Below are 11,381 nucleotides of genomic sequence, written 5' to 3' on the forward strand. Positions count from 1 at the left end.
CTCCTACACCGTGTCCCGATCGATTCAGCGTCTCGCTGTTCATTTTCCATTTTCATTTTAACATTCCTTTTTTCATTGGCTTTAGCACGTGGATTTTTGGCAATACGATCGAGACTATCGAAGCGGCGAGCGAATGCGGGCAAAAGTCATTATGGATCGTCGACGACGACGAGGAGAAAACGACATTGTGCAAAACTACGAAGCGACGAATGCTTCATTCCAACTGCGGTCATAAAACATATCTACATACATGTATATGTACGTGTAGAAATATATACATTATATGGCAGGTTCGTTTGCTGAATAGCGATCCAGCATGTACTTACTCGATGAAGGCAGCTACACCCAGCTAGCATTAATCAAGTGAACAGTGAAATAAAAAGGTTGCTAAAATTGTTGGAAAGAGGCAACTAATCAATAATCGATATTGAATTTACCCATTGTTACTTCGTACAAAAAGATAAAAAACGGTACGTGCTCTTTCATTTATGAACTGAATTTATTTCCCTGTAAGACTGTGGGATACGAAAAATTGCCACATGAATCATATGTATTACATCGTAAAAATTTTATCTGTTCAACATGACTTGTTCGTTTGCTCAACAATTCACTGTTTACTTTATTAATACGAGCTAACGACTAATATCGTTCGTGTAATGTGCGTGGAATACCTGTGGACGTAACAATAACTCTTTGTCAGCTTCTTTTCCATTGCGGCTGGCCTGCTAGCACAGTTTTGTTTTTTCCGTTTTCAGACTTTTCGAGTGCGTTCGCATTCTTATTCTCTGCGATATACCGTCCGTGTGTCCGTATACTCGGTTCTAAAAAAAATAGGACGGGCCTTTCTCGATGATTGCAGGAAAGCGCTTGACGGTTTACTAATTACTTACTCACTCCAACATCTTTATCCTCTCTAATTAATATAATTGCGATTAGGCACGTGTTCAATTTGTACAAGAGAAATCTTCGTGGCTTAAACTCCTTTTTGTTAATCAGTCGAATTAATATTTTTTCTATTCCAATGAAAAATTCTGTTGTACATTATTCTTTATATCGTACTTCTCGTTCCTGTTTAATGTTTCTAAAGCTCCACCCAAGAATCATGGGATTAGTATAATCTCACGCGAAGCTGCTGCACGTGCCGAGGGCACGTAAATCTAAAGTAAATCAGTTCGAGCTCCCATGTCCACTTAAGAGCCAGGATCTTGTTACGTTCACACGCTTCCACATACATACTGCACTTTAAAACTGCCATACGCTGCTTCTCGCTATTTCTTCTTTAAGTTAACTACCTTGCCGGGAGTTCACGCGAACGTATATTGCTCTCAGCCGTTTAAAAATGTAAAATGTAGGACTACAAACTTGCACAGTTCGATACTCGTACAAACTAAATAATTGCAGACTAGCAAAAATCGGGGGAAGAAGGGATTCGCGGGGTTAGCGTCATCGTCTATGGACACAGGAATAAATTTCGGATCGTTTTGATATTTTTCCAAAACTGCCGCCCTGAATGGCCATTATCTCCTTTTCGTTTTCTTTTTTTTTTATGATATATACAATGTGCCAGTGTGTTATAATGTCTTTTATCTGAATTCGTCTGGACGAATTGTTTCTGTCTCTGTCTCTCTCTCTCTCTCTCTCTCTCTTTCTCTCTCTCTTTTTTTTCGATTTGGCATTAGGCAGTCAACACGACAGGCTACGTTGCCGGAAACAACAAAATGATAGACAAATTGTTCTCGTCGTTTCTCGCTTTCTTTCGTTCTCGTAGCAGCTAAATCATGAAGGAAGTCGAAAAATGTTTGTTATCGTTATGCAGATCTATTGTTTAAACAGTCCTCGTTTCCTCGAAACTTACGTTTACTTCTTCCTTTTCCCTAAGAGAATATATTTCCTAAGATAATTCCTATCGTTTCACGTGATATGATTCCTTTTAATAGGGACAAGAGGGATTATGAACTAACGATCAGTTTATGTAATTGATTTTCAATTACGAGATTAGATTTTTTAAAAAAAGGGAGAAGTACAGCCGGATACATTTCGATTTCTGTCTTTTCATCGCGGCCTCTTTTGAATCATGCTTGCTATCGCGTATCGATCAGGAGGAGGAGGAGGAGGAACATGATCAGTCGGCACATTTGCAAACGTCGTGTTTCTGTTCGACGAACGAATTCGCGTTGGCTAAACAATAACACGCGGATGGATATACCTTATCGAAATTCGTAGTCGGAGAGCCGTTTAACGGGGAGTAAAAGTATCAAATAATAAAGTCTGAAAATAGAGTATTTAAACTACAGCAGCCTATGGCTAAAAGTCTATAAAATGGAATACAAAAAATATGTTGAAATCTTAAAACGAGGAAAGGAGTATGTGTATTTAGATACAACAACTAATGAGCTTATTCGCCATCGCCATCGTCACGTTCTTCATATTCATTTCTCTTGTTTCCTTCTTTCGTTCTTCGTCTTTGTTTAGAGAAAATTTTGTGCGCTAAGAGAAATATTCGCCTGTATCACAGACTTCTTTCGATAATGTCGCCGCACGCTCTATCACTAATATGTATGTAACTCGTTTACACGGAATATACGCGATCAATTAAATAAATATATAATTTAACGCTAAAAGACCTCTGATCGCTACCCTCTGCGATGTTAGACAAAGACCTAAACTTAGCAAATACATATGTATGTATCTCAGTTCGACCCGCAGCGAAACCGAGCGATTTTATTTTGTTTAAAAAATCCTATATGTACATATTCGAACGACACTCATAACACTTTTTCCTCCTACAGGGTAGTCGAATATCAGACGTACGTCTTCCCGAGTGAACGCGTTTGAAACAACGCGTTCTCGTACTCTGTTCGTATGGCATCCCCGTGACCAACGACATCCGCCGTTATTATCATTGTCTACGATAATTCTAATACGATATGTGTCAACCACTTCTACGATTCGTCGCATACTTCATTTTGAAGTAACAATCGCTACATGCATTACGGTGTAGCTTGACTACGTGTGTGTACGAGAATGAGAACCGAGGGTCGAGTGGAAAAAAAATGATCTCCGATCGTCGAGAAAATCAACCGGCATTCGCTTGTATCAAAGAGAATAGAATTCGTATTATCGAGCAATTATACTCGTTACGTCGAACTCGCACACTCTTGGCAATTTTTACGCAAGAAGAATACGTCACGTAGTATATCTTTTTTTTTTTTACCAAGAACTACAGTTTTTAACAAAACATCAAACAATGAAAGGAAACTATTAAGGATTGAAATAAGGAGGAAACAGGCAAACTTTTGGACTTACTTGCCAGCTGCAGCTCCAGCGGTTCGAAGCGGTGGACCGTCCATTGTACGAAATTGTGCTCTACCTCGCGTGCTACGTTTCGTTTTCTTTTTTCATTTTTGGTTTCGAGGATTTGGTTATCGGGCTTGCGCGACAAGCTGACGAATCCTAATTGGCATTATCCATGAACACAAATGAAATACGTCTGGCCTTTTGAAAACGGAGGAAGCGGATTATTGTTTTTTTTTCTCTCTCTTATGCGGGATTAGGAGGTTGCTGCTGAGATGTGTACTCCAACATGGCTATCGGAAACGTCTTGATGTGCGTTTGCCACTGCGCCGACAGTTGGAAGAATTTCACACCGTACCACTCGGTACCGTCGATGCTCACTAAGAAAAAACGGATTCACACCCGTGCAATATTAAAATGCTCCTTTATATTAAATCGGAACATTTTTTTTTACGTATTTAAAAAGGAAATAATTCTTTCAATTGATCGCCTAAAATTTCGAACTATCGAGAAAAGGAGTCTAGTATTTTAGATATTCTGTGTGATAGCAAAAAAGCTGAGATCTTATTTACCTCTTAATGGAATGTTGTGAGTCTTCGCGGAGCAAATAAGTCGCGTCACTCCCTCGACTGTTTGATTCTTTGGCTCGTTTTCCTTTTCTTTTTCTTTCTTCTTACCCAGTCTCATTACTGGAAAAGAAACAAGTAACCTTACGTAAAGACAACGTAATTCAGAAAATAGCACTATAAATAACGGGAAAAAAGGGATGCCAAGTTTTATTAGTTAAAAATGAAGTTAAATTTAGTATCGTACATACTTTTCTGCTTCTTCTCCTTGATGGTGTAATTCATGGACAAGTAGGGACCAGGAGTTTCTCCCAAAAGCGGAAGTCTCTGGACATGCAATGCCCTGAACGCTTGTCTCAACGAATTCTTGCCCTTCTCGCCCTGCGTCTGTTTGCTCCAGTAATCGAGTTGCAGCTCGACCGGTTCCCAGCCTTCCCTCGTCGGCTGACCAACATTAGGGCTGCTCGGTGGTGTTAACCTACCCGGAAGCGGAGTAGGTAATCCCGGCGGTGGTAACGAGGGCGGAGATCCTGACATAGTCACGTTACTTTCCTCCAGATCGACCGACGCGGAGGAACTACTATCCGGGCAGCCCACCCGAACGTCGTTTATGAACGGGATAAAGATTTGACTGCTATCATCCGTCTCTCTGCAAAATTAAAGCGGAAGATCCTCGCTATAGTTAAAGTCTAAGAAGGACTTCGAAATACGATATTCGTATCTCATTTTTATTTAAAATTGTAAACGTAATAGCAAAATTTATTCGTTTAAAATTGAATTAATAGTATAAAACGGAATAAAAGAAATTCTATTTATAAAACGTACCTGTACGTGACCATGGCTTCCGCGATGGGCAGCAACAGGGTCGAACTGGCCGACGCCAAGTACTCCGACACCCTCGCCGCGCACTCGCTTGCACCACCGCCTTCCCTCTCGAGCAATTCCCTCCACTCGTCTCCGAACAACATCGAATATTTCGCGTCTATCGAGCCGAGATACCTCGACAGTGTGTTCGAACCCAGAGGTACGACGAAAAACTTGAGGTAATTCTGCGGCCGGAAACTCAGGTGATCCACGTAGTGACGTAGCACCGCGTTCACGAAACTATCCCCGCCGGCGATTACCACTTTGATCGGTGCTGGTGGTTTCGCGGAACTGTTACAACTGACAGTGAGAGAGCATGAGTGAATACTTCCGATCATCGAAGTTATATTTATCGATTCGTTTCTTCATTCAACAGAAATCAAATATTATCCTTTTATATATAGAAATGCTAAGACAAAACATTTTGTTACTTGACGAGTGGACGCACTTTCATTCTTTTCAATTATAATTGACAAAAATCCACGAAACGATAGTTTTTTTAGATTGACGCGATTACTTTGTATAAAAAATAGCATCGATAATTACAATTTTTGTATTCGCGTGACTAAGCACGTGAACGTGGCACGAATATCCGCCGGCGAGGCGGTCGTCAAGACTCGTTGATTTCTTTCTTGGAGTCTCGTGGCCAGCACGGCCGCGCCTGGATCGGCCAGAGACACCAACGACACTGCGTCTGGCAGACTGTCATCTGGCAGTACCCGGCTTAATTGCTCGACCAACGCTTTCCGCGGCTGTAACAATATGTACGTGTTCTAGTTAATACGCGTCCAGAATGATATATGAGGGAAATGTTCCACAACGTGGATCATCTGTATTCACGCGCGTGAGCATCCGTCTTCCGTAATAAATTCAACTAATTTACGTGTTCATTACACAATCATATAAAGTAGAATATTATCATTTAATGAAGAGCATAATGCGTAAAATTATACGCAGTTAATCAAATTATAGCACGCGTCAACTTTAATGATTAATCCTATAAATTATTAAGAGTCAAGAATTGGCCATGATTTTCGAGTTTATTATCATAAATCACACCCGATCTCGTTACGTCTGCAAGCACTTACCTCGGAGCTGTTCAAGTCGGTGGGAGGCTTCAAGTCGACGCTGAGGCTATGCTTTTTGGACTTGTTGGCACCCGGCGTACCCCTGTCGCGTGTAAAGAGCCTGCTACGCCTGTCGCTGCTCTCGGACTTGTGCTGTTCAGACTTTGGCGGCGAACCCGGCACGTAATTCGGCGGATCGTTCGCCTCGTGATCCGTCCAATTCTCCGGATGCGAGTCGCTGTCCGCCCGTCGGGAGCTATCGTCGCTCTGCCTATCCACGCCGCGCTCTGCAACGACATTTCATTACTCTTCGTCGCAGAGCGCACGCACCGCGTACCGGAAATTCCGCTACCGAGCGTAAGAACGAGACCATGCTTCTGCATTACAACCATAAAATCACGTACGTGTTTGCAACGAATGTTAAATATTTTTATAACAAATTTCCACTTCTCAAATGACGAAGGTATGAAATTTTTAATTTTATAAATAAAGCCTGTTGCACGCATAAATCAGAAATACTAATTATAATATTTGCTGGAATAATAAAAGATCTTCCCGTTCGGGAATTGATGTAATTTAAGAAAATTACTTTGTTTATGGTCTCTAAATTACGTTCGGTACTGTGGGCGACAATCGTGTAATCGATTAATCTCGTGAAAAAAAAATTAAGACTCGAGAGAGAGCAAGCGCGGAACGAGTTTCAACCCCCCCGTTCAAGTAGCCGGTTGCACTCCAGATACCAAACGAGTTTAATTAATCAAGTTACGACGCGATTGTATAGACTTTATCTATAGGATTATTGTGCGATGTAAATGGACAGAAGGTGGGAATCCGTATTTTTATTCCTTTTTCCTTTCGTTAATACAGCGTCAGAGAAAAATCGTAATTGAACGTAAGAACGGCGTGTTAATCGGTACAGCGAGCAGAGAAAGAGCGAAGAGTGTTAGTGAGAAAAGACAAATATAAATTGTTCATAGTATAAAAAAGATAGATACGTACGTACATAAGTAGATAGATAGAGGCAGAAAGAGAGAGGCCAGCGGACAGGATTTTGGTGTTACAATTTGCTTGTTTCGATATTTTGTTCTTAAGTTATTATTACTACATGTAAAGAATAGCGAAAGAGAGGCACACAGACACAGAATACGATCTCCCTAGCAGAACGATCTCGGTAAGGAGAAAATAAATTTGTACAGTAATCAGTTTTTATTTATTCAGTGTAGAAACTAACGTCTCGTTCTGTTCCACCATTCACGGAAACTGTACCCCGTTTCAGAGTGTCGCAGAAGCGAACAAAGATGACTACAAAAGAAATCAGATGCCAAGTAAACGTTTATTTCCCTTCATTGCATTTGCTTACACATGTGTATCTATATCATTACGTGTTTTAACATTAACCGAGATAAATAGTGATTGCTTCGTTTTTATTTGATAACTATGCGATGCAAACATGATAGAAGACATAAAACTGCAATAATTGAGATTCGTATTGAGATTAAATGCGTTCGAAGTATAAAGGCAGAAATTGTAAAATGATTAAAAATAATAAATCGAAGATGGTCGGAACTTCGATTATCTTTGCATCGGTGAACTAATATCGTGTACAGAGATTATATTGACGGCGGCTCGAATTTTGTTTAATACTTACAACGAAGAACATCGGATATTGAAAAAAATCGAAAGATCATTGCAACGAACCATCTATCGTGAAACTATCAGGCATCTACTTAGCGATATTCGTATCATTGATCACGAAACACCAAGCTTCTGCAGATTAGCAAGAGGTAATATTCATGCGGTGGAGTTCCTTCTCCAATCTATAAAATTTTGTACACTGCGATATGTATTTTGACCCTTCGAATAGACTATTTAAATATCTAAATAAAATAATCGACTGATACTGTCTAATCTTAAATAATAACTTATAAAGATTGCTAATTCTATACCAACAATCGACATTATAAAAGGTTTGTAGCGTCGTTTGTTAAAATTCCCAAGCATCATTTTCAGTACTTCCGTAACGAAAAATAAATAAACGATAAAAACTAATTTTTAACCGATAAAAAATTGCGAAAAAAAGGGATTTAGCGAAACAAAAATGAAAATAAAAGCTATTATCATGCGTTTTAGATTCGCGCAGCCATGCTAGCTTGGCAAAGGAGAGATCCTTAGCAAAGTGGTTCAGAGTTAATTTATTAGTTTCTCTTTTTTAACGATGATGATCTGGTGTGCTTTTACATACCTGGAGTGGTGTGTCCGACACGATGCTTTTCTTTAGCTGGCTGACCTGCGGTCTGCTGACCTACGGCTGTAGTCGCAGGAGTGCTTCCAATCTCCTCGTTGGTTACTACTACCAAATCGTAACATGCAACAATGCAAAGCCAACCCACGAGACTTTTATTTAGTTAAACGGATTCAAATCCGTAGTGGCAGAAACGTTTACGTCCGAATTTTGTTTATAAAATCGTACAATTCTCTTCCCGTTTTATTGGAAGTCACCGTATTTACATAAAAACAATTACGGAAATGCATATAAAGTGGGATTTAGATTTATTCTAATTAAGAACATTTACACGTCTACTTTGGATTTACGTATGTAAAAAATAAAATTTGTCCCGTCTCATTTTCTACTTTTTAATAACAAAGGTAATGAGATATTCTGTACAGTTGATGTCCCATTAGCAAGAGAGGACCACATGAGACTTTATTATAAAAAGTATCCTCTTTTTCCTCACATAGGTCTTGGCTTCTCATTTAACCAGGCAAAAACGGCGTTCGCTGAACTGCGAAATCTAATTACATTCATCAAATTTAACTCCATTTTCGAGATTTTCCAGCAGTTGAACAATTTTCCAGAAAAACTACATTTTCCCACCATTTCAAAGATCATACTAATTGAAAATCCCGTTTTCAAATAGAATATGAATCCTATTTTATGGCGTATCATATTTTTTACATTTATTTTAAAATGAATTTCTCAACTCTTTCAGATTGACTCTATAGATTTAAAAGAAAACGCGACATAAAGGGGCGGTCAATTTGATTAAAACGCAGTTATACGTTTTATAGAAAAGTCATTCGAGGGTTTACAGTTTCATGAAAGAATGAAGAATGGTATACATCAGAGCGCATGAGAACAAACGTTACTCGCAACAAGCAAATGGCAATTAAAACGTTTTGATCTTACGTTGATATGTTTGCGAAACCAATCGAACTCTGTTTGCTCGCATAACAACGAATCAAACATTGGGAAACTGTGTTACTCCATTGGTCTTGTTAATGTAATCTGATACTTTTATTGAATGAAATGAAAGAAATCATCTTGAAATATATAAAGAAACATATTGAGGATAGCACATAGTCAAGTCATGCTGTATCCATATATAGTCGAATCGTAAACAGAGAAGAATAAGCGCACTTTCAACAAATTTAAGAGACATTCAATTCGCTGGAGAAGTTCAATTAAATCAATGCTAATATGCGATAACGTGTTGGTCTGTAGAAAGTGTTCAATGGCAAATATACTTTCTTTACTTTCTAGCGAACAGAAGCGAGTCAAAAGGTAGAATATTCGTCGAACAACGTGTCAGAGCGTGTCCTTACCGTGTATAATTATCTCGATTGGAGCAACAATAATTAAAACGATAAAGGTTCCACGTGATCGTGTATTTGTTTGTCTATTTTCGCTCGAGGTTACACCCGCAAACGCTTCCCGTACGAGGCATTGTAATAAGGATAACCCGTACGTATTTGCCAATCGAGTTTCACGTGTTACAAAATCTACTTCAACGATACTCAACGATATTTACGGTCAAAAGAGAACGGTTTCACTTACCGGAATGAGGAGGAGCGAGAAGCGATCGACTAGAGCTGAAAAAAGGTCGCAGGGATGGTTTCGGCGTGCTACTGACTGACATCGTGTCCAATTCTGGACCGCTGTCAGACAGATCTTCCAACTCGTCGAACAGTTCCTCGATTTCCATCTCTGCGCCTTTAACAAATCCAGCGTACTGTGTTAACGACTCTATAAAATAATGAATAAGACGCACGTGAAATGTGAGCACGACGTGTTTCAGATAAGTGTTCATGGTTTTCTATTTTATCGAAAGGGTGACTTAGCTACCTGAAAGCTTCTGACCGATCTCCTCTTGATCCTGATCCAAATCTTCGGACACTCTGAACCGCCTCTTTAAGAGAGCTATGAATTTTTGCTTTAAATTTCTTTGCTGCAACGATCGAAACAATTTTATCAGACTTCGAAAAATCATTTTTCAACTAATCGTAACATGCATTGTAATTGGATTTCGTCACGAGTCGAGTATTTCCGTCTGAACTATGTATAGAAGCTAATAATATAAAGCAACCCATTCCGTCCGACTGTTCAATGTACCCTTATGCCATTACGTATCCCGGGTCGAATAATCGAATCTAGCTCATATCCTTTTTTCCATTCCTGCTCCTAATACAATTGAACACGAGATATCCATTTCGAACGACGTCCGCGTGACCCACGTCTGCACGACTGAATAGAAACGTAACTAAGTCGTCGCCCAAAGCATTTGTCGATTATAATTAACAGGAAAAAAACTGTTTTTCTTGATTTTATTTCACTGCAATGAAAATGCAGTCCATGTTTGAAATAAATCCTGAATCTATCAGAATTCCATCGTGCTTAATAGGCTAAGGTAGTCACGCTTCTAACTTCTGTCGAAAAAATGTTAACATTTTTTTTTCTGTCAATAAGCAGACAAGAATAGTGTAAAATATGAACATACGCCATTCAATCCTACATCTTTAATTCTCAGAGAATCAAGACGATATTAATACGAATGTACAATATTAAAAAGAATTTTGTGCCGACACTGAGAAACAGAGACGTAGAATCGAATGGCGTAAACCCAATATTTTTGGTAAATTTAGTGAGCAGCATTGACATCCTGTCTCATCGCGCCGATGCCGGAACCGATCCCCTTAATAACGTTTGTACGCACCCTGGCGTTCGCCGGTATCTTCGCGCGACTCTTCCGCCTGTGCACCTCGAGGGTGGGTTCACTGTCGCTACCCTCAGCCTCGCCTTCGGAGCTGAATTCCTCCTCCTCGTCGCTGAACTCGGGGCAAAGCCTCTCGTTCGGGTCGTTCATCAGTCTTTGGTCGACTGGCTGCGAGCTGAGCGCGACAACGCTCACACGGGCCAACACGACCGAGTGTCCGCCGTATTTCTCCGCCTTGTCCGACACCAATTCCAGCTCCAGGTCCATCTGCTTCTGCAGAACCTGTACTCACGCGTACAGGTACAGCCCGAGTGAGATACGAGTCGGTTTTTGTCGGCTAGGAATCGGCCACGCGGTTTGGCAGGGGTGAACGAACTGTTACATGCGCATCGTCTTATGAACGGACTTATGGAAGGAAAAAGATTCGGACGGAGAAACATTGGAAGAACTGGAATACTTCCAAACGTTGCTACTTCAAGTTGAAACGATACGATTTTTATATACATTCTTTATATGGAGATTGAGCGGACTTAAAGATGCATAGGCTATATACTTAAACAATGCTAGCATGTTGAATTTGTTATTATACATTCCTATTA

At 39.9% G+C, this 11,381-nt stretch overlaps 1 protein-coding gene across 8 annotated transcripts in view; it reads right to left on the reverse strand.

Moving 5' to 3' along the window:
- Positions 1–11,381, reverse strand: part of KrT95D (phosphofurin acidic cluster sorting protein KrT95D) — a 48,338-nt gene that overhangs the window by 22,740 nt on the left and 14,217 nt on the right. For 3 of the 8 annotated variants that reach the window (XM_026814769.1, XM_026814767.1, XM_018026942.2), the window contains 10 exons: positions 10,783–11,064; positions 9,915–10,017; positions 9,627–9,815; positions 8,034–8,141; positions 5,813–6,078; positions 5,271–5,476; positions 4,686–5,024; positions 4,112–4,509; positions 3,867–3,983; positions 1,537–3,674 (listed from right to left, as the gene is read on the reverse strand). In XM_026814769.1, coding sequence (XP_026670570.1) covers positions 3,541–3,674; positions 3,867–3,983; positions 4,112–4,509; positions 4,686–5,024; positions 5,271–5,476; positions 5,813–6,078; positions 8,034–8,141; positions 9,627–9,815; positions 9,915–10,017; positions 10,783–11,064 — 2,142 coding nt within the window. In that variant the 3' untranslated portion in view covers positions 1,537–3,540. Of the gene's footprint in view, positions 1–1,536; positions 3,675–3,866; positions 3,984–4,111; positions 4,510–4,685; positions 5,025–5,270; positions 5,477–5,812; positions 6,079–8,033; positions 8,142–9,626; positions 9,816–9,914; positions 10,018–10,782; positions 11,065–11,381 lie in introns of those variants that run through there. The other 5 variants (XM_026814770.1, XM_018026944.2, XR_003389381.1 and 2 more) reach the window with 4 other exon arrangements.

This window comes from Ceratina calcarata, unplaced genomic scaffold (assembly GCF_001652005.2).
Source record: "Ceratina calcarata isolate Rehan_Ccalc_2016 unplaced genomic scaffold, ASM165200v1 scaffold397.2, whole genome shotgun sequence".
Lineage (NCBI taxonomy): Eukaryota > Metazoa > Arthropoda > Insecta > Hymenoptera > Apidae > Ceratina > Ceratina calcarata.